The 26,777-nt window shown below is 38.8% G+C and overlaps 1 protein-coding gene across 4 annotated transcripts in view; it reads left to right on the forward strand.

The window, feature by feature from the left end:
- Positions 1-26,777, forward strand: part of TTC28 (tetratricopeptide repeat domain 28) — a 719,970-nt gene that overhangs the window by 520,974 nt on the left and 172,219 nt on the right. For all 4 annotated transcript variants that reach the window (XM_031656035.1, XM_031656036.1, XM_031656037.1 and 1 more), the window contains one exon: positions 20,629-21,136. In XM_031656035.1, coding sequence (XP_031511895.1) covers positions 20,629-21,136 — 508 coding nt within the window. The remainder of the gene's footprint in view (positions 1-20,628; positions 21,137-26,777) is intronic.

The raw sequence follows: 26,777 nt of genomic DNA on the forward strand, positions 1-26,777 counted from the left end.
TTTTTTTTTTTTTTTTTTCCCTTTGTGTAGAATCTCATGTGTTCAATTTCTGGGAAAAAATAATTCTTAAGTTTTTGATAATTTCTTCCTCACCATTTTCTTTGTTTTCTATATATAAACTCATATTAGTGAGCTGTTAGGCTTCTGGGGTTGATCCTGTAATTTTATCTTTCTTCCCCTTTCCTTATGATTTTTTTTGATTTTTAAAAAATCTTATTTCCTGTGAAGTAGTAGTATTCTTGGATTTGTTCTGCTTCATGTATTATTTTATGCTATCATTTAAAATTCTGAAGACTTCTCTCGTTTTATGAATGTTCCTTTTGTATGGCACTCAAAAGGTGCATGGCTGTAGTATGTTATGTCTCTGAAGACTTTACACGCATATGCATTTGTTATTTTTGAGATGAGTTCTTGCTGTGTTGCCCAGGGTGGTCTTGAACTTCTGGCCTCAAGCGATCCTCCCACCTCAGCCTCCCAAAGTGCTGGGATTACAGGCATGCACTTCCTGTGCCTGGCAAGACTTTGTATTTTTTTTTTTGAAGGTCTTTTTTTTTCAGCCCTTTCATTTTCCCCTGAGTTCCTTTTTTCTGTTTGTTCACTTTGATCACTGTCTTTCAAATTAGAGTTTTCCTCAAATGTCTAGTAATCTTTGCTCATATGAGGAGTGAGGCACTAAAAACGAATTAGTGCCTATGTGTGGTTGGGTGGCCCTTGTTCACAGATGGGTTTCAATGAAGGTTGAAAAGATTGTGAGGTTTTTCTTATTTGGGGAATCCCCCTCATGTTAGTCTGTGCACATCTTTTCTTTGGGCCAATTTCCACAGGCGCTTCCAGCATGACTGCCAGCATTCTGGAAACTGAGCAGAACAAAGGGGCTTGTAATGTGAGAAGGATACTGGGTGAGGAGAATCTCACTATTCGGGATGCAGACTTTCACTGACCCCTCCTGTTTTTAGTGTAGCATTTCATTTCCGTCTTCATCTCTAAACATCTCCAGACAGTAGGCCCCCATCTTAGCCCCCATCTTTTGCCAGATTAGGGGAGCAGACCTAGCGTCCTTTTTATATAAGTTGCTTTTTATATAAATTTATATCCCATCCTCTGTTTTCAGACCTGTACCTCTTCCCCTGAACTTCAGAAGCCCTTAGTGTCTCAATTCCTGCTCCTTTCCAGGGTCCTGCAGCTGGGCTTGACTTGCCTTTTATTGGCACCTTTCCTTGCAGGCAGTTTGGTTTCCGTTTTCCCTGTCCTACTAAATTAGCTACCATTCATCCATCTGTTTTCCATCTTCTAAAATTTTGTGGATATCTTTCATCTACTGTCATCTTTTTCAGTCTTTTTGTTTTTATGGGCTTATAGCCTTAAAACACTTTTTTTCACTATTGTTTTACTAGGGTTTCTAGCAGAAGTTGCAAACTAGGGGTTTCCATTTGCTCTATTTACCTAGAAGTCTATTGCACTTACTTTTTTCCAGTCTGCCTCTGCCTAAACTGTGAGCAAGTTTGGAGCAGATGCCTTGTCTCATTTGTTTTTCTATTTCTTGGACCTAGCACATAGTAGGCACTCAGTGTTGTTGAGTGGTGAATAAATCAACTGAATAAACTTTGCTTTGCAAACATTTGTTTTCTTGATGTTTCTTAAAGCAGAGTGCTTACAATGTAAGTCTAGATTCTGCCATTGTGGCGAGGCTGATCACCTTTGAATGCAGCTGGTATTCACAATATGTGCAAGTTACTTAGCGTTCCCAGTGGGCATTGTTATGCAGAGGATTTTATTAAGTATCCAATGATGAATATATCTCCCAGACTCTTATTACCAAACCCCTGAAGCACGTCCTTGATGCCCCCAGCTGACTTAATCACCACATTGCTCTCAAGTACCTAACACGTGTTTAATGCTGTACTCTGGTTTGCCTTTGATGGCACCCATGAGAAGTATGAGGACTACTATTTATCTTGTTAGAGAGATGATATTGGAAGAAGCATCCTGGGGGAAATGTAACCCACCTGGACACATCTGGATGTGCTCAGAAGCAGTGACAAATTCTGAGGGGAGCCTACAGTGTATAGTGTTGTGTATAGTGTGTATAGTATATAGTGGTTGTGTATAGTGGCCTCTGCCTTTTACCATTGGTTCAGGAAGTTTAATTTTGTTATACCAAAAATTATGTTAAAATCAAAGTTATGTCTTTCTGATAGCTCATCAAATGCAAATAAAGATTCTGTGTTTTTTAAATGAAATTCAAATTATCATACTTTAACATTTATGACAAATTATTTTGATAGGTTAGTATTTTTCACTTCTTTCCAGCCTTTATTTTGCATCCCTCTATAGATAACAAGTTAACTTTAACCTCTTACCCTCACTGAATGATAGTTCCTCTCACTCTTGCTCAGTGATAGTTCCTCTATTCAACATTTCTATGTATTTTTCTTATATTACAGCCACATAAACAACTACAGAATAAAGTCACTACCAGTAGAGTAATCTTAGAATTTGGGAAACAAAACATTTATTTACCCTCCTGTTCTTTATTTATTCCCTCTCTCCTACTGTTTTGAACTATAACATTAGGTAAAATAAGCTAATAAGCTGATTAGGTGTAATTAGAAATGGTACAACATGTGCTTTGTGGGGAAAATGTGCTGCTACTTTCTTGGGAAGAAGCCAGAACAGGAAAGGGCTGTATCCTACTCCCATCTGGAGTGGGACACCATCAGAAGTACCATCACTCAGCACCTCACCTCTGCCTTCCATTGATTTCTCTCTTTAATACTGACCCAGTCATCACCTCTTCTTTCACCATTTACTAGCAGCAGAGTAAACCATTCCTAATCCCAGAGTTTTTCAGAAAGAGGCTTCTGAGGTTTCCATAAAACTACATGATTTCCAGCAGTCTCTATTTAATAATACTTTGAATGGAACCTTCTAGAAATGTGCCCTGCCATTCTAGGAGTTGATCTAATTCTTTCTTCCTGTAGAGCTCTCATCACACATGCATTACTAAGGCACATTTAAATGGTCCTCTGAACTCACAGCCCAGTGTCACTGCTGAAAACCATCTGTATCCCTGAATGGAATAAACTTATACCCGAAGCATAGCCCATCCTCTTAATGTCTGTAGTTACAGGTATTCGGGTGCAGCTTTGAGGGATTTTTCAGGCAAGCCAGACACATTAGCCAGACCTAGGCTAGGAACATTCTCAAAGCTTTTCATTCCATATATTTGCATTTATATATAATCCTGAGGATAATATTAATCAAATAACATGCATCTCTTTCTACACTTATGGGCAGGTTGGCAAACTTGAAGACTTCCAAAGGTAATTTTTATATCTAGGGGGGAGGCAGTAAAAAATTGTAAGTTGCTCAAAAAAATCAGTGTAATAGAATTGTTGCAGATTTTTTCTTCCTTAGTCTTAATAAAATTCTAAGTCTATATCCATTTTATGATAGGATTTGACAATACCATTTTAAAAAAATATTACAAACTAGAAACATTTGCTTGCTAAGCTATTCTAAGCACTTAAATTGTAAACAGAACTAATAGAGTCCTTTTTAGAGAAAATGTCCTTGCCTTCTTTCTCATTTTTTGTTTTTTATTTTTTTTGTGAGATTTCTGGAGGAAGGAGTGCAATATGATGGAAATGCACAGATTTGCAGTCAGGGAGGCCTGGATTTAAATCCCAAACTTGCTGTTTATTAGTTATTTGACTTTGGACCAGTCACTTAATATTTGTTTCCTCATCTGCAAAATGAGGGTAAAATTCTTACCTCTGGGGATCCTGTGGGTATTTGAGATAATGTAAATAAAGCATCTGATAGATCATAATTCATTGACCTCTAAGGTATACTTTTTTTACATTTTAATATCTCTGAAATCAAGATGGTCTTATAATCTGTAAGTAAACATACTGTAGTTATTTAATTACAACAATTTTTTCCTTTATTTGTGGTACATATTGTAAATTCTTATAATTGACAGCAACTTTGATTTTATTAAATACGGTATGCCTGGTGCTCAGTGAATAGTAGTCATACTTACTACTAGATCATTTTTTTCTAAGAAAGATTTTATTTATACCTAGTAAGAATTTGTGTTCTATTAATTTTCTCAGACTATGATTTTGGATACCATTACAATTGTTAGGAAAAAGAGTATTATAACAAACATAATAGCAGCTGTGTTTAATCATTTCATGTCTTGTTTAATCATTTTACCTTTACAAAGGTAAAAAGGAATAGATTTTGTAAGATTGATTAAGAGCATGGAGAGCAGCAGGTAGAAAAACAAGAGCAGATATGAGGGACTGTGAGTTCTGTGTAGACAGACAAGATGGCAGCTCAGAAACAGCCTCTGTTTATGGGTTTCATATTCTTGCAGCTGTAGGGAAAAATAAACAAGAGTGAATTTTTGTGTAGCTGAATTTTGCTTACGGAGGACTAGGAGTTGAAAGACATTGGTACCACATATTCATTCTGACATTCTTACTTTGGAGGGATGGAGTTTTCTTTTATATCCTTGTGCAGACCTAAAGTCCCATGACTGTCGATTTGATTCCTCAAGTGTTTGCTGAGCATCTGCTAGGTGCTAGGCATTATGCTAGACCCCGAGTTACAGAGATGAGTAAGACATCATCAGGAAGCTTCCATCTCAACTGTCTCATGCTATGCCTCCCTCCCTTCATCTGCACCCTATACCTTTTCTTATTATGTTAAATAGAATATACATGAATCATTTCTTTTTTGTTACAGAACATATTTCCTTTGAAACTTAGCACATACTTTTAGTATTAATCTTCATTTAAAACAAGCATACCACTGAAAAATTTAAAATTAATATGAATAATTTGATCATAGTTGTAATTAGAAATTGTATCTATCAGTATAACCTATATTTAATGTTAACTTGTGTATTTTTATGGTAAGCAAATCAAAAATAATAATTTTACTATCAGAATCACCTGAGGAAATCGGTAAAAGAAAATTTAAAAATGTAACTTAGGATCTTAATTAAAAATTTAATTTTTCTTCAGTGAACATATTATCTTCTGTTTTAAGATCTTGGCATAGGCCGGGCGTGGTGGCTCACGCCTGTAATCCCAGCACTTTGGGAGGCCGAGGCGGGTGGATCACGAGGTCAGGAGATCGAGACCACGGTGAAACCCCGCCTCTACTAAAAATACAAAAAACCAGCCGGGTGAGGTGGTGGGCGCCTGTAGTCCCAGCTACTCGGGAGGCTGAGGAGAGTGGTGTGAACCCAGGAGGTGGGGCTTGCAGTGAGCTGAGATCGCGCCACCGCACTCCAGCCTGGGCGACAGAGCGAGACTCCGTCTCAAAAAAAAAAAAAAAAAAAAAGATCTTGGCATAATGACTTCTTTCTTTGGGGATTTCCAAAAGGAATATTTATGCGCTTGCATACCCAAATAATTTCTGTACCAAAGGAACACTGACAAATGCCACACAAGGGAAATGACATTTCTAGGTTTTCTCATTAATATGAGGAAGAAGGAGGGCAGTAATTTGGTACATTTAAATTTTAAATAAATATACAAAACAGATTAAATTAATGTAAATGTATGACTTTAAATTGCTTAATGTACTCAGTTTTATTGGTATTTAGTATCTGTAATAATAGCTACTAGTGATTAAATACTTGCTATGTGTCAGACATAATTTCTAAGCTCTTCAAATGTGTGGTCATAACAAACCCATAAGGTGGATATCATTACCCCCATTTTATAGATAACGAAACAAAGACAGAGAGAGTAACTTCCTTAATTAAGGGAAAGTAGCCAGTAGACACAGGATTCAAACCTAGGCAGTTCTAATCACTGTATTAGCCCCTATGATTTCTAAGTCCATTATTATGCAGGGAACAGAATCAGTAGTTGTTAGAAAAGTTACTAAAGTTTAATTGAAGTTATCTAAGTTTGCCATTGAATTTGCCAGTAATAGCTGGCTGAGATTTTAGAGAGTATAGCACTATGTTTTAAAATGTATTAAAATACCATCTGTTAACATTGTTAATTTTTTAAAGTATTATTTAAAATTGTCAGAAATTCTAAATAGATCCTGCATATAGATAATTGGCATTAAAATAAAAATAATTAAATGAAAACTAGTATCATTATAATTTCAGGAGTCTAATAAAGCTGCTCTTGGATGGCTGCTGAAGGAAAGTGTCAAAGAACAAGAAAAAGGCAATGAAAATGCTGAGTTTTGACTGGAAGAAATCATGATAGCACTTGCTTCTTATATTAGTTATGGAAGCCAAAAGAGTAGAAGAGCGTTGGCAAAGACAATGAGGACTTGATTTGAGGTGACAGAGAAATGGCCTAATAGAATGTCATCAAAGCAGTATGAGGAGGGTACCAGCTGGGGTCCTGAAGACCTGGCTCTGGTCCTGCCTTCACTGGTCATTAGTGGGCTGACCTTCAGCCAAGATAGTTGAACTCTCTTGGTCGTAGTTTCTACACCTGAATACATTGAGGGGGCCAAGCATGATAGCTCATACCTGAAATCCTGGCTACTCAGGAGGCTAAGGCGGGAGGATTGCTTGAGGCCAGACTGGAGACCAGCCTGGGCAATGTAGTGAGACCCCATCTTTACCAAAAATAAAAATATTAGCTGGGCATAGTGGTATGTGTCTGTAGTCCCAGCTACTCAGAAGGCTGAGGGTGGGGGAATCACTTGAACCCAAGAGTTCAAGGCTGCAGTGAGTTATGATTACATTCCTGTACTCCTGGGTGACAGAGCAAGACTCAGTCTCTACAACATTAAAAAAAAAAAAAAAAAAAAAAAAAAGGACATTGAAGGGGTTTATTGGTAAGTGGTTTTCAAACTCTGCTCTGAAGAGTCCTACAGAGTGCCACAGGTTTCCTTAAGGGCTGCTTGAGGAGAAAAGTAGATCCTAGTCCAACTTAACCTAAACAGCTATACTTTTAATCATACAAATAACATGTATTTGTAATTTGGTTTAAACAAAGTTTGAAAATCTGTAGATTGGGTGATCTGTAAGGCCTCCTCCAGCTGTAAAATTCTCTGTCTCTTGTTTGTTGTGAAATCTGGGTTTGGAATCATTCAACAGGGGATAGAGGTTAAACCTGCTAGAATTAGTGAAAGTACAGAGAGCTGAGATTGGATGTCATTTGTTCCTGAACATTCAAAAGCCATGCATTTCAGGAGGTCTTAGCCTATATTAGGAGCTATCTTTTTTAGCAGGAAGGCTGTAATGATATTCTTTCATGGATGGAAGCCAGAAGTTCTCAGTTGTTTCTTAATTCTCTAAAATCTCTCCAGGAACCTTGAGGATCCCTTTCCACCCAATTTAAAGGTTTCTTGTTTTCTTCCTTCCAGAAACGTTTTCTCTGCCTCTCATATGTGCACTTGTACACGTGTGTGTTTTCCATCTCTCTCTCTCTGAGTTTCTTCATTATATCCTGCCCTGCCAAAGCCAGATTTTATGATTTGGTGTAAATACTGTCTTTGAAGGGTGATTGACTACATTCCAACCCCCTACAGAATAATGTTTTATAGCCCACTGAAATTCAGGTTGGCTGGCAAGTGTGGACTGGAACAGTTTTGATTGGATAGCATCGTGATAGAATATGTTTCGTAATCCAGGTCAAATTATTCCATAAGAAACTAGTGAATTGTATCATTGAAAATGCTTGTGAAGCTAGGTTATCCACCCTCCACTTCCCCCAAGTAAAAATGAAAATTTAGGTGAGACTGAGAGTAGGAAATAAATTTCCAAAAATAATCTTAATTATTTCAAGTAAGTGAGAGAATTTAACCCCAAACAAACTCGACTCCCTGATAGAACTATCAAGACTCTAGAAGTTTTATGTAGTCATCACTTTGTGGCCAAAGAGCTACATAGAATGGAGTTCATTTTTTGTTTTCTGTTTGTTTGTTTGTTTGTTTGTGTTTTTGAGAAACAGGGTCTCACTGGGCTCAAGCAATCCTTCTAGCCTCGGCCTTCCCTTGCCCAGCTAGAAGGCAGTCTTTTGTAAACATCTTCCTAGATAGATAGCATGGCTACAATGGAAGGTGTTAGCATGTGAAAGAGGAGAATCCTTAAATATCCTGGAGGAGGTGTCAGGGAGTAACATTTATTTCCTCCGATGTTTTCATCAGCCTCACCATTTATAGTCCTTCAGGAGGAAGTAGCATGCATTCTTCATTGGCTGCAAGTTGGCATTTATAGCACATAGCACAGATGCCTGTTGTATTGCATCAAGTTTACATTGAGCATCAAGTTTTTAAAAAAATGAAATCATTATAAATTCTGGAAGTTTTTATGGTATAATTAAAATGTCTAACAGGATACCTCTGGGAAACTAAATGCAGTTTTACTATTTATAGAGCCAGCAGAGGTAGTGTTTCTTGCCAACTTTCATATCTTATGACCTATAAATTGCTCTTAATAGCTAATCTGTCATTCCAGCTTCTCATACCAGAAAGCTTGTTTTCTTATTAATCTGTTAATTTGCATCTGCAAAGGACATTTACAAATTCTTGATTTGAAAAGATTGCTGTATTAATGCTGTGCATTATAAATAATTTATCACCTGTGATAGTAACTCTTAGGTCTAGGCAATAGATCTTTCTGACATATTGTTCTTCCAACCCTAATATAATTTTGATAAAAATAATTATTATGAAAGCTCCTCTGGTCCCACAGCATTAGAAAAGGCTGACAGGTTACCATGGAGAAGCTGTAACTATCACTAACAGCTCTCTAAGCTCAGAGTAATAGAATCAAACCAACTATTCCCACTATTAAGGTAGAAAAGAATTTAGATATGTACAAATCACTATTTTCTATTCAGCAATGATTGCAAAATATACCTCCAACCCTAGGCTTAGGCATTGGAACAAACTGGTTAGATTGATGGTAGTAAAGCCAACACCAGCTATTGAGCACATACAGTATGGAAATAATTTAAGACCATTAAAGACCATGTAATTAAAAATTTCCCTGTTTATGTGGTATTTAAGCCTCTTCTTTGTAGTCCATGGATGTGAGTTCACAGTTTTTAGAGATCCCATTCAGGAAGTTTTTTCCCTACCAAGATTCTTAATATTTAATTGTGTTTTTTGTGTGTATATTTCATTGATTGGTCCACTTTGATCCAAGAAGGATCTGTGGGAGCAAATCCTAAAATGGGAGAGATCAGAATAATGAAAGGATTAGGGCCAAATGATGAACTGAAACTAGGGCAGACTATGTTCATACTTTAGGATTCTATCTGGTTGTTAAAGGGAGGCTCTGCATCTGGTCACAAGCTTACTGGTGGCCCCGCAAAGAAGTAAATGTGATCACTTCAAAGATTCACATTTTTCTTAAGATAAAAACCACAGTAGCTGCTCGGTGGAAGCACTGAGATCTGAAAAAAAAATTTCCATCATCCTTGTAAAGATGATATTGGGTGATATCATGGCCAGTGTCTTCAATAATATAGATTATAAAATGTATTTGGTTATTCTTGTGCAATTAATTTTGTGTGACTATTGAGTAAGCAACTCAAAGTTTATGAACATTATTTAACCTTTTATATACAATTATTTCATCAGCTCAGTTGCATTAAGAGTAGATTTTCAGGCGGTAATACTCTCATTAAATAGAGAGTATATGTCATTTAAGACTAAACTCCAAGAACATGATTCAGTTTTCTGTTTCTACAGGTTTATTTTTGAGTAGCTATTGATTCTCCCTGAAAGCCCTGCAATCTGGATAAATTACTACCAGGCAGACCTTTGTATCTAAATTAATACAAGTTTTCAAAGATTAGCTAAATCTCTGATTTTAGAACCTAATTCTTAAATTTGTTTTTTCTATAAAAATGTGCAAAATTTTATCATCCGGAGATCTGTGTTAATTGGCACATGTAGAATCACTAGATAGTGTTAACTATAACTATGATAACTGGAGCATGAAATTATTAATTTATGCTCAGTATTGTATTGGTCAGGATTGACCAGGATATACTACAATAACAATCTCAACATTTTGGTAGCTTAAAACAACAAAGGTTTATTTCTTGTGCCCACTGTATATTCATTACAGATCAGCCAGGGATCTATTCCACATTGCCATCATTCTCCCTCGAAGATCAACTCTGTTGGAACAGTCTATAGCAAAGAGAATGTGGTGATACATGCATTGATTTCTAAAGCTTTACCTGGAAGTGATCCTATTTATTAGCCACAGCAGGTCACATAGTCACCTACATCTGACTTCATGCAGGCAGCAATGTGTAATCTTACCTGCCTGGACAGAGAGAAGTCAGCATTTGTGAATGGCCTTAAAAACTACCCTAGGCCAGGCGTGGTGCCTCATGCCTGTAATCCCAACACTTTGGGAGGCTGAAGAAGGTGGATCACCTGAGGTCAGGAGTTCAAGACCAGCCTGGCCAACATGGTAAAACCCTATCTCTATTAAAAATACAAACAAAAAAAAAAATTAGCTGTGCATGGTGGCACATACCTGTAATCCAAGCTACTTGGGAGGTTGAGGCAGGAGAATCATGTGATCCTGGGAGGCGGAGGTTGTAGTGAGCTGAGATTGTGCCACTGCACTCCAGGCCTGGGCGACAGAGCGAGACTCTGTCTCAAAAGGAAAAAAGAAAAAAAAAACCAAAACCTACTTTAAGTATTGTTAGTGCTTAAAAAAAAAACTACTTAAAAGTATTACTAGTGCTTAAATTAGTGCTTAAAATTAGTGCAATTGTATTCTTTGTTAGTCATTATTTTATACAGTATTTTGTTGCTGTTGTGATTACAGATCTTCCTAGTTTTCATCTACTTCATAGAAATATGTGAAAGTACAAATGGTCATGTCGCTTCCCCACTTAAACCTTTTGTGGCTTCCATTCCCTATCTGTGGGGATTGCAAATTCATCAATAGAGGCTAAACTATGTAGTCAAAAGAGCGCAAGGGCTAGAGTCTGACATATGTGGATCTGAACCCTGGTGTTGTTATTAATTGTGTACTTTTAGACATGCCACTTTATCTCTTTTGAGTCTTTGCCTCTTTGAGTCTAGACTTATCTCACCAATGGGTGAAATAATAATGTACACTTAAAAGGTTTGTTATAATAATCAATGAAACAATATATATGAAAAATGCTTTAGATTTTACAAACTGATGGACAGACAGAATTCATCTAAACTTACCTTTACAAACTCCTCTCCAGCCACTACCCGTGCTCCCAGGTATAAATGTCTTCTTATTCTTCAATCATAACACACTCCGACATACTTTGTGTCTTTGCTAATGCTGTTTCCGTTTCCTAGAATTACCCATTTCCCCAAGGAGGAAAACTCCAATTTATATATTTTCAAATTCCCTCCCCCTCCCCCTCCCCATCTCCCTCTTCCTCTTCCTCTCCTACAGAGTTTCACTCTTGTTGCCCAGGCTGGTTTGCAATGGTGCCAGCTCGGCTCACTGCAACCTCTGGCTCCCAGATTCAAGCGATTATTCTGCCTCAACCTCCTGAGTAGCTGGGATTACAGGCATGCACCACTACGCTCGGCTAACTTACTTTTTCTTTTTCTCTTTCTCTTTTCTTTCTTTCTTTCTTTCTTTCTTTCTTTCTTTCTTTCTTTCTTTCTTTCTTTCTTTCTTTCTTTCTCTCTCTCTCTCTCTCTCCTTCTCTCTCTCCTCATCTCTCTCTTCTCTCTCCTTCTCTCTCTCCTTCTCTCTCTCTTTCCCTCCCTCCCTCCCTCCCTCCCTCCCTTCCTTCCTTCCTTCCTTCCTTCCTTCCTTCCTTCCTTCCTTCCTTCCTTCCTCCCTCCCTCCCTCCCTCCCCCCTCTCTCTTTCTCTCTCTCTCTCTTTCTCTCTTTCTCTCTTTCTCTCTCTCTCTCTCTCTCTCACTCTCTTTCTCTCTTTCTCTCTTTCTCTCTCTCTCTCTCTCTTTCTCTCTTTCTCTCTTTCTCTCTTTCTCTCTTTCTCTCTCTCTCTCTCTCTCTCTCTTTCTTTCTTTCTTTCTTTCTTTCTTTCTTTCTTTCTTTCTCTTTCTTTCTCTTTCTTTTCTTTCTTTCTTTCGAGACGGGGTTTCACCACGTTAGTCAGGCTGTTCTCAAACTCCTGACCTCAGGTGATCTGTCCATCTCGGCTTCCCAAAGTGCTGGAATTACAAGCGTGCGCCACCGTACCTGGCCCAATATACTTTTCTTCAAGCAGTTTTAGGTTTACAGAAAATTAAACAAATAGTGTAGAGTTTCCACATATCCTTTCTCTCTCCCCCAATCATTTTCTCCTGTTATTGATATCCTGTATTAGTATGGTACGTTGTTACAACTGATGAACCAATATTGATATATAATTGTTAACTAAAGTTCAATATTTACATTAGGGTTCACTCTTTGTATTGTATAGTTCTGTGGGTTTTGACAAATTTATAATGTCATGTGTCCCGTATTACCATGCAGAATAGTTTCATTGCCCTAAAAATCCCCTGTGCTCCATCTTTTCTCCATTCCCCCAACTCCCTTGCAACTGCTGATCTTTTTATTCTCTCTATACATTTGACTTTTTCAGAATGTAATATAGTTGGAATCATACAATATGTTGCCTTTTTAGACAAGCCTCTTTGACTAAGCAGTATACATTTAAAATTTCTTCCATTTCTTTTCACAGCTTGATAGATCATTGTTTTTAGCCCTGAATAATATTCCATTGTATGGATATCCCACAGTTTATTTCTGCATTCACCTTTTGAAAGATGTCTTATTTGCTTCCAGTTTTTAGCAATTATGAATAAAGCTGTTATAAACAGTCATGCACAGGTTTTTGTGTGGACACGTGTTCAACTCATTTTAGTTAATACCTGGGAGTACAGTTTCTGGAACACATCATAAGACCATGTTGAGTTTTCTAAGAAATGGCCCAACTGTCTTCCAAAGTGGCTGTATCATTTTTCATTCCTTCCAACCATGAGTGAGAGTTTCTATTGTTCCACGTTTTTGTCAGCATTTGATATTGTCAGTTCTTTTGGATTTTAGCTATTCTAATATGTAAGTAGTGTCATCTCATTGTTGTTTTAGTTTGCCGTTCCCTAATGACATACGATGTTGAACATCTTTCTATATGCTTCCTTGCTATCTGCATATCTTCTTTAATGAGATGTCTCTTCAGATATTTTGTTATTTTTTAACCAAGTTGTTTGTTTTCTTATTGAGCTTTTATATTTTTGATACAAGTCTTTTACCATATATGTGTTTTGCAAATATTTTCTCTCCATCTGTGGCTTGACTTTTCATTCTCTTAACACTATCTTTTGCATAGCACAGTTTTAAATACTAATGAAGTTCAACTTAATTTTTTCTTTCATTGAACATATTTTTGGTCTTATATCTAAAGGTCATGTAGATTTTCTCTGATATTGTCTTGAATTTTGTAGCTTTGCAGTTTACATTTAGGTGTGATCAATTTCAAGTTAATTTTTGTTAAATGTATAAGGTCTGTGTCTAAATTCATTTTTTTGCATGTGATGTCCAGTTGTTCTAGCAGCATTTGTTGAAAAGACTATCCTTTCTCCATGTGACTACCTTGGTATGCTGTCAAAGATTAGTTATTATATTTAGGTGAGTCTGGAGAATTTTCATTTAAAAAATTTTATTTCTCTTTTTAATGGATACATTGTAATTGTACATATTTATGGTGTACAATTTAATGTTTGGATACATATCTATGTTGTATAATAATCCAGTCATAGTTGTTTATCCATTACCTCATGCATTTACCATTTATTTGTGGTGGAAACATTCAAAAGCCTCTGTTCTAGCTGTTTTGTAATATACAGTATTTTATTGTTAGCCATAGTCACCTTACTGTGCAGTAGAACACCAGAATTTATTCCTCCCATCTAATTGTAACTTTGTACCTGTTAACCAACCCCGCAGAATCCTCCCTTTTTTCTTCCCCTGCAGTCTCTGGCAAGGACTGTTCTACTCTCTGCTTCTAGAGTACCAACTTTTTTTTTTTTTCAGATTCCACATAGGAATGAGATCATGCATAATTTGGCATTCTTTGTCTGGCTTATTTCATTTAACACAATGTTCTCCAGGTTCGTCCATGTTGTCACAAATGACAGGATTTTAATTTTCTTGTGATGGAATCATATTTCATTGTATATGCATACCACGTTTTCTGTATCCATTCATCTCTTGTTGGACACTTAGGTTGATACCCTATCTTGGCCATTGTAAATAGTGCTACAGTGAACATGGGAATGCAGATAATCTCCTTGACATACGGATTTTATTTACTTTGGATATATAACCAGTATTGGGATTGCAGAATCATATGGTAGTTCTATTTTTTTGTTTCTCGAGGAGCTTCCACTTTGTTTTTTATAATGGTTGTACTGGTTTACAAGTCCACCAGTAGCGTGTAAGCATTCCCTTTTCTCCAAAACCTCACCAACACTTGTTTTCATGTATCTTTTTATAATAGCCTTTGTAACTGGTATCTCATTGTGGTTTTTATTTGCATTTCCTTGATTAGTGATGTTGAACATTTTTTTTCTCATACCTGTTGGCCATTTATATGTCTTCTTATGAGAAATGTTTATTAAGGTCTTTTGCCCTTTTTTTTTTTTTTTTTTGAGACAGAGTTTTGCTCTTGTTGCCCAGGCTAGAGGGCAGTGGCGCCATCTCAGCTCACTGCAACCTCTGCCTCCCTGGTGCAAGTGATTCTCTTGTTTCAGCCTCCTGAGTAGCTGGAATTATAAGCATGCACCACCACGCCTGGCTAATTTTTTGTATTTTTAGTAGAGATGGGGTTTCACCATGTTGGCCAGGCTGGTCTCGAACTCCTGACCTCAGGGGATCCACCTGCCTTGGCCTCCCAAACTGCTGGGATTACAGGTGTGAGCCACCAGGCCCGACCTGCCCATTTTTTAATTGGGTTATTTTGTTTTTGTCTTGTTGAGTTGTTTAAGTTCCTTACATATTCTGGATATTAATCCCTTATCAGGTGTATAGCTTGCAAATATTTTCTTCCATTGTATAGGTTGTCTCTTTACTCTCTTAATAGTTTCCTTTGCTGTGAAAAGTTTTTAGTTTGAGGTAATCTCATTTGTCTATTTTTGGTTTTGTTGCCTGTGCTTTTGAGCTCATGTTTTAAAAATCCTTGCCCAGCCCAATTTCATGAAGCTTTTTCACTATGTTTTCTTCTAGCAGTTTCATAGTTTCAGGTTTTATAGCTAAGTCTTTAATCTATTTTGAATTGATTTTTGTATATGGTAAGAGGAGTCTAGTCTCATCCTTCTGCATGTAAATATTCAATTTTCCCAGCACTTTTTTTTTTTTTTTTTTGAAGAGACTACCTTTTTTTTCCAATGTATGTTCTTGGCAACTTTGTCAAAAATCAGTTGGCTGTAGGTACATGAATTTATTTCTGGGCCTAGAGAATTTTCTTGAATGCAAGAATGAATGAACAAAGGAACAAACCAACCAACAGACTCCAAACACCCGAATGCCGGCCTAAACTTTCATTCTTTGAAGTAAAGTGCATTTACCAAGATTATGTGTTGGATATACACCTAATTGTATATGTGTTGGATATACACCTAATTGTATATGTGTTGAATTATGTATTGGATATGTGTTGGATTCCAAAATGTCCCTAAGTAAAGGGTGGATTTTTCTTAGTTTTTCTTCTTCTTAAGAGATGGGGTTTCGCTCTGTCATCCAGGCTGGAGTGCAGTGGTGTGATCATAGCTCCCTGTAGCCTCAAACTCCTGGGCTCAAACAGTCTTCCTGCCTCAGCCACCCCAGTAACTGGGATTACAGGTGCCCACCAGTGGTGCTGCACTACAAGGGTGAATTTTATTATGCATATATTTGCAGAAGAGCAGTATGAATCATATGCTGGTCTTCAGTATATGAAGTTGATGACATTTTTTACCATCAGTGGGGCAAGCTTCTTGTATTGTCTTTTTAGTTGTGGTGACATAACCTTATGGTTTATTTTCTGGTTATCTTCTATCACATCTTTGAAATGAATAAAAGCTAAGTGAGTATTATCTTGGGTGGGATAGGAAGAAAAACTAAAATCTAAAATTTTTTAGCATCTTGTTATTGCTGAGTTCTGAACCAGGGTCATTATAAATACTATATTATTTAGTACTCGTGAAGGCTCTGTGAGATATTAATATTCCCATTTTACAGATGAGGAAACTAAGTCTCAAAGATGTTCCAAATGTGTGTTATTACAGTGTGTTATTTGAATCAGTGAGTGCCTGATTCCAGAGTCTATACTTATTCTTCTATGTATCTCTGCCTATTGGGTTGTGGGCAGTTAATCTAGGACTTTGGGTTTATGGGCACTGAACTGGCAGAGAACACATGGAACATGTAGATTTGGGCAGTAAAAAAGAAATGCTATATTTCTGGTACTAGCTGCAGGTACATTTCCCGTTTTTCCAATGACATGTAGTGAATCAATCAGCAATTATATTGAATATTCTGTGTATAACACTATAAGCATGTAATCCTCCCACAAAATGTAACCCTTATGAAAAATACATATGGTAAGGGAGAAACATGCTAGATGGAAGGAAAACGTGTTTAAATCTTCAGCATAATATTTAATGGCAGTGTCATCGATGTGGTTATAGTTTGGGTAGTTTAAACTTTATTTCTTAAACTAAAAACCTTTAAAGGTGGTTTGAAGAAATATGAACAAATTTCTTACTCTAGTTTTATATCACATGAAACTAACTTGTCAGATGCAATTCTTCTGTAAATATTCAGGTCACAGAGCAAGAGGTAACTGACTCCTATGTGCCTAAATCTGCAGCTGGAAATTATACTTTGGCAAGAACATGAGTAATTTATATCTTGTAGAAAGAGAAAAATATTGTCTTATTCCAACCAGATAGTTTGTTAGCATAACTGTTTGTATGCATTTTAGTATTCAAATACAGATGTTCCAGAATATTTCCACTGTGGGAAGCAGCTGCTGCTATTCTAGCACAGAAATCTCAAAGAGATTAATATACAAAGGCAGCATGAACCTTGGTGGCAAATGCAGCATCTGCTTGAGGTGGGGCCTATGATTCCCCATAGATAGTGGGTCTTCAGATTCTCATTAACAGCCTGAAACCATGTTTCAGATCTAAGCTTATTCTACAGGAACAGGAACAAAGACAAGTGATTAATTTGTAATTCACTTAGCTGATAAATATCATCACATGTTATTTGCCCAGGGGCTGTAAAACACTGGACTTTATTTCCTGTAGCAACTGATAGGAATATAGATGTTTGGTCATAATGATTGATGTTTTCAGTTGCCATTACTAGCTTCTGCTTGCTAACAGAACTCAGCCCAGTCATCTTGCAGTCATAAAACATCCATCTACACCTTAGTGATGCATTCACAGAGCACTTTATAGTTTACTAAAGGCACTCACATGCACTGCTTCATCTGATGCCATCTCAGCCCTGTGAAGTATGTACAGTATTGTCATTAGCAACATTTTACAAATAAAGAAAACAGGAGTGAAGAAGTAAAAGACTTATTAGTGTTACATAGCCAGGGCCTCTGATGCTAAATCCTGTTCCATTCTTATACTGTACCAAGCTGCCTCTCTAGTTTCAGAGGCAGTGATGTGTGCTTCATAAATTACATCCTTTCTAGAGATACTGACTTCCAGGACACCCGTCATGAAGAGTCCCAGCCTGGCAGCACTGCCTGGTAACTGGAGGATGCCAGGAAAGAGCCAGTGTAATAATCTTTCCCTTTTTCCCCCACACCCCAGAGGAGAAATGCCTAAATATTCCCTTCCTTATGTTCAGAGAGCTTTAGCAAGCAGCTCCTATGTCTCCCTGGCATTTAGAGAAATGAAGAACCAGAAGCAGAAGATCCCAGGGCTATCATTTGGAGTTGCCATAAACCAGAAGTTCCTGAGAACAGCGACGCCTGGGGTGTTGTGCCTGCCCCAAGACCTATAAATCTATCCCATGCAGTGTTCAAAGGCTCATGGCCTCCAACCAGATCTACTATTTGGAATTATCTAGTGAATTATTTATGGTTTACATATTTGACAGGGGCTCATGGCTGGGTTTGAAAATACTCTGTTCCTGGCTTGCTGCTTGGGCCTAAAAATGTCTGGAAAACCAAGGCTCAGAGAAGTTAAGTTGCTAAAGCTCTCAGAGCTAGTAAAGGGCACTGCAATTCTGAACAAGGTGTATCTGATTCTAAGCTACAACAATTCCATAGTCAAAGAGCCTGCATGTTTTGCTTTGAGGGTAACAAAGATTTCTGGGTAGGAGTGGGTTGTGTCCTCCCTAGTCAGGTGGTGGAGAACCCACAAAGAATAAGGGAGGGCCAACTACTGAAGTAGAGGAAGGAGGCTGAGTCTCTAGGCCTGCAGCAAAGGAGGAAAAAAAGATTTGGGGGATAGACTATGGGTGGAGGTAGAAGCAGTATAAAGTCCCTTATACAATGTGTTGACATGAAGTCCTAACCTCAGCCCCAAAGAGGCTCACAAAGTAGAAGCTTGAGGCCAGTACACATACAAGTGACATGCTCTTTGTTGACGTCATTGCTGCTTCTGCCAGAAGCACACTGCTGCAGCATTGTGACTTGCATGGAATTGTTTCTGCTCTCCACCACTCAGAAAAAAAGAAACAGAAAAGTAAATTTCTAAGTATTTATTTCCTCTCTATTTTCTAAGTCTTTTTGTTAGAACATCTGTGAAATGATAAAAGCAACTTAAAACAATATGGGGCTTTTTTTTTTTTTTTTTGCAAATATGCTATTTGCAAGCACCACTGCACGTTGTGCACATGTACCCTAGAACTTAAAGTATAATAATAACAATAAAAAATTATAAGAAGGGCAAGCAAAAAAAAAAGTGTCCCCAGTCATTTTGATCAAGAACTGCTATTTCACAGGCAAAGAAAATAGGGTAGAAAATCACTTATATCTATAAAATATTAATAAAAGTGTTCTGAAGTGCACAGACATAGAACACATTTCGTAAAGAAATGCCCTTACTCCAGGAGGGACAGCATCCCCTCCTTGTTATTCCCTAGCCAGGAGGCCCTTAGGAAAATTACTTGCCTATACGTAACAGAGTACACCCTTTGTTCTGGCAGGATCACATACTCACTTACTAAGAGAGAGCATCATGAAGAAAGGCAGCCACATGGCTCTAGCCATAGGCAGGTAATGAAGGAAAGAAAGGGTAGGCAAGCTTCCAAGTTTTAGGATAAAAAGAAGGGCAGAAAAATCCCAGCATAACTTCCCTTTTATATCTGCAAAGAAATTAGAAACCAAGGACTAGAATATAAGACTGCAAGTATTTAAGATTCTAGAAACCATGTAACATCTCCTGTATTTTCGTTGTCCCTTTGTGGTTCACTACACCAGCATAGAGTCAGTTTCATTAAAACCTTTAAGATAAAAAGGGTTTGCATACTTTTCCTTGGCCAAAATAAGAAGAAAAAAAAAAGAATGAGTGGCAAGCAATGTGAGAGGACTAGGAAGATGGCATCTCTCTGCACAGAGAGGCTGGGATTAGAAGCGCTTCTAGGGAGGAAAAGAAGTGCTTGAAGAGCCAGCGTGAGCCTGAAAAGGGGTGGTGAGGCTTAATGGAGACCACCCCACTCAGAGTGCAGTGCAGGTTGTAACCCACCCATTTTTTTCCTCTGAGACTCATCCAAATCTAAGCCCTCCACAGTAACCAACACTGATGAAGTTACATTGAAGGAACAAAGATAAGAGAGCAGGACCCTCTCCAGTAAGCCCTGGGTCACAAAATCATCAGCATCATGGTAAACATCTCTCTTACCATTAAGATATCCATTTACTGTGGAAGAAGACAAGAATAGAGAAATACCCAGGAGTGCAAAAAGCCAAGCATGGATTTCTCTTATGAATTTCCTGTGGTCTGTTATATGTAGTAATTAATTTTGATTTTCTTTTTCTTTTTCTTTTTTTTTTTTTTTTTTTTTGATGGAGTCTCACTCTGTCACCACACAGGCTGGAGTGCAGTGGCGTGATCTTGGCTCACTGCAAGCTCTGCCTCCCAGGTTCATGCCATTCTCCTGTCTCAGCCTCCCAAGTAGCTGGAACTACAAGTGCCCACCACCATGCCCGGCTAATTTTTTTTGTATTTTTAATAGAGACGGGGTTTCACCGTGTTAGCCGGGATGGTTGCAATCTCCTGACCTCGTGATCCACCCACCTCGGCCTCCCAAAGTGCTGGGATTACAGGCGTGAGCCACCACACCCGGCCTAATTTTGATTTTTTTATACATTTTCTCATACCACAGAGGTCAATAGGTATTAACAGAGATGTAATATCGTAATTAATATTAGAAATGTCAATAAGTCTTTAAAATGAAGGCTATATGTAATACAACTTGTTTCTAGGAAGATTAGGTATAGAAAGTTACTGATTAAAGTATCATTGTTTTTTATTAGGAACTTGCTGTTTGGATGTGTTCTTTATCAATTCTGCGTAGGTCTGTGGAAAACTGATAGAAGTACCATTAGCAATTGGATTGGATAATTACAAGCAACCTGTAAAATTTTATCTGCCAAAACATACAAAACCATTCTGATGTGTTTTCATTTCTCCACTTTATGCTTTTCTCTTCAGGCTGCTTCATCAGCTTTGAGCAGTCTGGGCCACGTGTACACAGCCATTGGAGACTACCCCAATGCACTGGCCAGTCACAAACAGTGTGTTCTTCTTGCCAAGCAATCCAAAGATGAACTTTCTGAAGCCCGAGAACTTGGCAACATGGGAGCTGTGTATATTGCCATGGGTGACTTTGAGAATGCTGTGCAGTGCCATGAGCAGCATCTGAAGATAGCCAAGGACCTGGGGAACAAGCGAGAAGAGGCCCGGGCCTACAGCAATCTGGGCAGTGCCTATCACTACCGAAGGAACTTTGACAAGGCCATGTCTTACCACAACTATGTCCTGGAGCTGGCCCAGGAGTTGATGGAGAAGGCTATTGAGATGCGGGCCTATGCTGGACTAGGCCATGCTGCCAGGTGCATGCAGGATTTGGAGAGAGCTAAACAGTACCATGAGCAGCAACTGGGCATTGCTGAGGATCTCAAGGACCGGGCTGCAGAGGGGCGAGCATCCTCCAATCTGGGTAAGAACAGGGTTGCCTGCAAGAGCTGACGGGGTCAAAGTCATGAGCTGGAAATAGCTGGAGTAGATCACTATCTTTTAGAGGAATCTGTGTGTTTATATTTAAAAGAATATCCTTATTGTGTGTGCTCTTTTCCTTTTCTTTTTGAGACAGGGTCTTCGTCTGTCACTGAGGATGGAGTACACATGCCAAGGATGGTGTGGCACAACCACACCTCACTGCAGTGATCTTCCCACCTCAGCCTCCCAAGTAGCTGGGACGACAGGCACACACACCACACCTGGCTATTTTTTTATTTTTTGTAGAGACAGGGATCTTCTTATGTTGCCCAGGCTGATCTTGAACTCCTGGGCTCAAGCGATCTCCCCACCTTGGCCTTCCAAAGTGCTACAATTAAAGGCATGAGCCACCATGCCTGACCTCTTTCTTTAGATATATTTCCTTGGAGCCTGCCTTCTCTAAATCACACAATTCTTCCTGTCATCATAGTGCTGTAAGGATTAGAATTCTGAAATACTGGAAAAACAAAACATCCCAACCTTTTAATCTGTAGAGAGAGAAGAGCAACCAGATTTATCTAATTAGAGAGAAGAGACATGAAATGATGATATAGGCTATGTTTGGTTTAAATGAAAGAGAAGCTGCTAAGCAGTCATCAATAGATGAGAACGTTTCTGAAAGGATTTTTCCTTACAGGGATTTCTTTACTTGGTGAATTAACCGCACAGGAAATGCATTTTTTCCTCAAAATTATGTGATTCAAAAAATAATATTGATAGTTTTAATATAAATGCAAAATTATTTTCATGAAAGATATATTTAAAGATGATAGATTTACAATTGCTGTTTTGATAGTACTTGGTTACAATTAAAACATTTATAATTTGGGGGAATTTACATGTAGTGGTAAGAGACAACAAGTAATTGGTAACTGGCAATTTTTTAGAAGATAATTTTTTATCCCTGTCTTCAAATAGATGTGGGTACATAATGAATGGAAGATGTGTTTGGAAGTATGAGCTAAACTTATCCCTGTGCCTGGAGCCACATGGTTTGTTCTTTGCCTATAGGGATTCAGGATGGGGAGAGGACAAAGAGAGGGTGACCTTATTGCTATGCTTATCAGATATGAGTAGCAGCAAAATGTAAAACTTAGCCACGTTCCCTCCCTCCCTCCCTCCCTCCCTTCGTTCCTTCCTTCCTTCGTTCATTCCTTCCTTCCTCTTTCTTCCTTCCTTCTTTCCTTTCTTTCTTCCCTTCCCTCCCTCCCTCACTCCCTTCCTGCCTTCCTCCATTCCTGCCTTCCTTTTCCCTTCCCTCCCTTCCCCTCCTCTCCCCTTTCCTTCCCTCTCCTCCCCTTCCCTTTCCAAGACAGGTTCTCCATCTGTTACCTTGGCCTGAGTACAGTGGCACAATCATGGCTCACTGCAGCCTCAAACTCCTGGGCAAAAGTGATCCTCCCACCTCAGCCTCCCAAGTAGCTAGAACCATAGGCGCAGCACATGCCACTTCCACCAGCTAATTTCTTTCTTTCTTTGTAGAGTCATGGTCTCACTATGTTGCCCAAGCTGGTCTGAAACTCTTGGGCTCAAGCAACCTGCCCATGGTGGGCATCAGCCACCATGCCCAGCTAATTTTCATTTGTTGTTTTGTTGTTGTAATGAGGCCTTGTTATGTTCCTCAGGCTAGTCTCAAGCTCCTGGCCTCAAACGATCATCCCATCTTGGCATCCAAAGTGTTGGGATGACAAGCATAAGCCACTGCACTTGGTGATTTTTTTTTTTTTATAATACAAGCATTTACAGATACAAAATTTTCTCTAAACACTACTTGACCTGCATCCCATAATTTTTTATGTATTACGTTCACGTTTATTGAGTTTTTAACATCTTCTGAGTTGGTTTGTGACTTCTCTTTGACTCATGAAGTGTTTAATGTAAAAATATTTGGGGTTTTTCTCTGACAGAAAATCAGCAGTGATCTCTTCATGGCTGAGTTGAAAGATCTTTTGACATTTCTAAATTTCCCTAATCAGTATCAGTAGTTGACATGCTCTGCTAATTTTTCTGTGAAATTCTCTTCTCTTTAGGTTTCTGTGAAACACCACTGTTCTGATTTTCTTCCTGGATGCTCCTTCTGTATCTTCTGCATTGACTTTTTAATGCTCCCTTCAAAAAACAAACAATTTTTAAAAATTACAAAAGTGGCACTTAGTTTTGTAAAAAATTCTTACCATATAAAAGTTTATAAAATAGAAAAAGGAGGCTCACCCCTTCACATTAATATCTTCCCTTGTCCCACTCCTCAGAGTCAACTACTGTTAATAATTTGGTTATAATCTTTCCAGACCTTTGTACTACATACATAAACACATGTCAGTGCAAACATATATGTAAATATATACATGTGTGTATAGATTGTTCCCTTTCCAAATCTTGGTTTGTAACATACATACTTTTCTGAAGCTGCCTTTTTTACTCTGCCTCCTCTCCTAGGCTTCCCTCTATCTCATTATTCAGATATCCTATATTATTTTAATAGCTCCTTTCCATTGTATTGCCGCTTGTTAAATGTGGGAGTTGTCATATTTTTTATTGCTATTATATATTTATATTTATGTATTTAGATGATAAATACATTATTATTTTTTTAAATTATACTTTAAGTTCTAGGGCACATGTGCACAACGTGCAGGTTTGTTACATATGTGTACTTGTGCCATGTTGGTGTGCTGCACCCATCAACTCGTCAGCGCCCATCAACTCGTCATTTACATCAGGTATAACTCCTAGTGCTATCCCTTCTTCCTCCCCCCTCCCCATAATAGGCCCTGGTGCGTGATGTTCCCCTTCCAGAGTCCAAGTGATCTCATTGTTCAATTCCCACGTATGAGTGAGAACATGCGGTGTTTGGTTTTCTGTTCTTGCGATAGTTTGCTGAGAATGATGGTTTCCAGCTGCATCCATGTCTCTACAAAGGACATGAACTCATCCTTTTTTATGGCTGCATAGGATTCCATGGTGTATATGTGCCACATTATCTTAATCCAGTCTGTCACCGATGGACATTTGGGTTGATTCCAAGTCTTTGCTATTGTGAATAGTGCTGCAATAAACATACGTGTGCATGTGTCTTTATAGCAGCATGATTTATAATCCTTTGGGTATATCCCCAGTAATGGGATGGCTGGGTCATATGGTACTTCTAGTTCTAGATCCTTGAGGAATCGCCATACTGTCTTCCACAATGGTTGAACCAGTTTACAATCCCACGAACAGTGTAAAAGTGTTCCTATTTCTCCACATCCTCTCCAGCACCTGTTGTTTCCTGACTTTTTAATGATTGCCATTCAAACTGGTGTGAGATGGTATCTCATTGTGGTTTTGATTTGCATTTCTCTGATGGCCAGTGATGATGAGCATTTTTTCATGTGTCTGTTGGCTGTATGAATGTCTTCTTTTGAGAACTGTCTGTTCATATCCTTTGCCCACTTTTTGATGGGGTTTTTTTTTCTTGTAAATTTGTTTGAGTTCTTTGTAGGTTCTGGATATTAGCCCTTTGTCAGATGAGTAGATTGCAAACATTTTCTCCCATTCTGTAGGTTGCCTGTTCACTCTGATGGTTTTTTCTTTTGCTGTGCAGAAGCTCTTTAGTTTAATTAGATCTCATTTGTCAATTTTGGCTTTTGTTGCCGTTGCTTTTGGTGTTTTAGACATGAAGTCCTTGCCCATGCCTGTGTCCTGAATGGTATTACCTCGGTTTTCTTCTAGGGTTTTTATGATATTAGGTCTAACATTTAAGTCTCTAATCCATCTTGAATTAATTTTCGTATAAGGAGTAAGGAAAGGATCCAGTTTCAGCTTTCTACTTATGGCTAGCCAATTTTCCCAGCACCATTTATTACATAGGGAATCCTTTCCCCATTTCTTGTTTTTCTCAGGTTTGTCAAAGATCAGATGGCTGTGGATGTGTGGTATTATTTCTGAGGACTCTGTTCTGTTCCATTGGTCTATATCTCTGTTTTGGTACCAGTACCATGCTGTTTTGGTTACTGTCGCCTTGAAGTATAGTTTGAAGTCAGGTAGCGTGATGCCTCTAGCTTTGTTCTTTTGACTTAGGATTGTCTTGGCAATGCGGGCTCTTTTTTGATTCCATATGAACTTTAAAGCAGTTTTTTCCAATTCTGTGAAGAAACTCATTGGTAGCTTGATGGGGATGGCATTGAATCTATAAATTACCTTGGGCAGTATGGCAATTTTCACGATTTTTAGTTTATTTGCGCTGGGTACATAGTTCCTCCTTTAGCTCTGAGAAGTTTGATCAACTGAAGCCTTCTTCTCTCAACTCGTCAAAGTCATTCTCTGTTGCTGGTGATGAGCTGTGTTCCTTTGGAGGGGGAGATGCGCTCTGATTTTTTGAATTTCCAGCTTTTCTACAGTGCTTTTTCCCCATCTTTGTGGTTTTATCTGCCTTTGGTCTTTGATGATGGTGACGTACTGATGGGGTTTTGGTGTGGGTGTCTTTTCTGTTTGTTAGTTTTCCTTCTAACCGTCAGGACCCTCAGCTGTAGGTCTGTTGGAGATTGCTTGAGGTCCACTCCAGACCCTGTTTGCCTGGGTATCAGCAGCAGAGGCTGCAGAAGATAGAATATTGCTGAACAGCGAGTACTGCTGTCTGATTCTTGCTCTGGAAGCTTCGTCTCAGGGGTGTACTCCGCCGTGTGAGGTGTTGGTCTGCACCTAGTGGGGGATGTCCCCCAGTTAGGCTACTCAGGGGTCAGGGACCCACTTGAGCAGGCAGTCTGTCCGTTCTCAGATATCAACCTCCGTGCTGGGAGATCCACTGCTCTCTTCAAAGCTGTCAGACAGAGTCATTAATATCTGCAGAGATTTCTGCTGCTTTTTGTTTAGCTATGCCCTGTCCCCAGAGGTGGAGTCTACAGAGACAGGCAGGCCTCCTTGAGCTACGGTGGGCTCCACCCAGTTCGATATTCCTGGAGGCTTTGTTTACCTACTCAAGCCTCAGCAATGGCGGGCGCCCCTCTCCCAGCCTCGCTGCTGCCTTGCAGTTAGATCTCAGACTGCTGCGCTAGCAATGAGGGAGGCTCTGTGGGCGTGCAACCCTCTTGGCCAGGTGTGGGATTTAATCTCCTGGTGTGCCATTTGCTAAGACCCTTGCTAAAGGGCAGTATTAGGATGGGAGTTACCCGATTTTCCAGGTGTTGTGTGTCTCAGTTTCTAAAGGGATTCCCTTCCCCCTTGCGCTTCCCAGATGAGGCGATGCCTCGCCCTGCTTCAGCTCTCGCTGGTCCGACTGCACCAGCTGACCACCACTGATTGTCAGGCACTCCCCAGCGAGATGAACCCGGTACCTCAGTTGAAAATGCAGAAATCACCCGTCTTCTGTGTCGCTGGCGCTGGGAGCTGGAGGCTGGAGCTGTTCCTATTCAGCCATCTTGCTCCGGAATCGGAGTTGTCATATTTTGTTCCTTGATTCTTTTCTGTTCTTTCTTTGTATATGTCCTTTTATCATTTTTACCCCCAACCTTTTAAAAAAAATTTCTGTGGGTACATAGTAGGTACCCGTTGTGGGGTACATGAGATGTTTTGATACAGGCATGCAATGTGAAATAATCACATCA

This window comes from Papio anubis, chromosome 16, assembly GCF_008728515.1.
Source record: "Papio anubis isolate 15944 chromosome 16, Panubis1.0, whole genome shotgun sequence".
Lineage (NCBI taxonomy): Eukaryota > Metazoa > Chordata > Mammalia > Primates > Cercopithecidae > Papio > Papio anubis.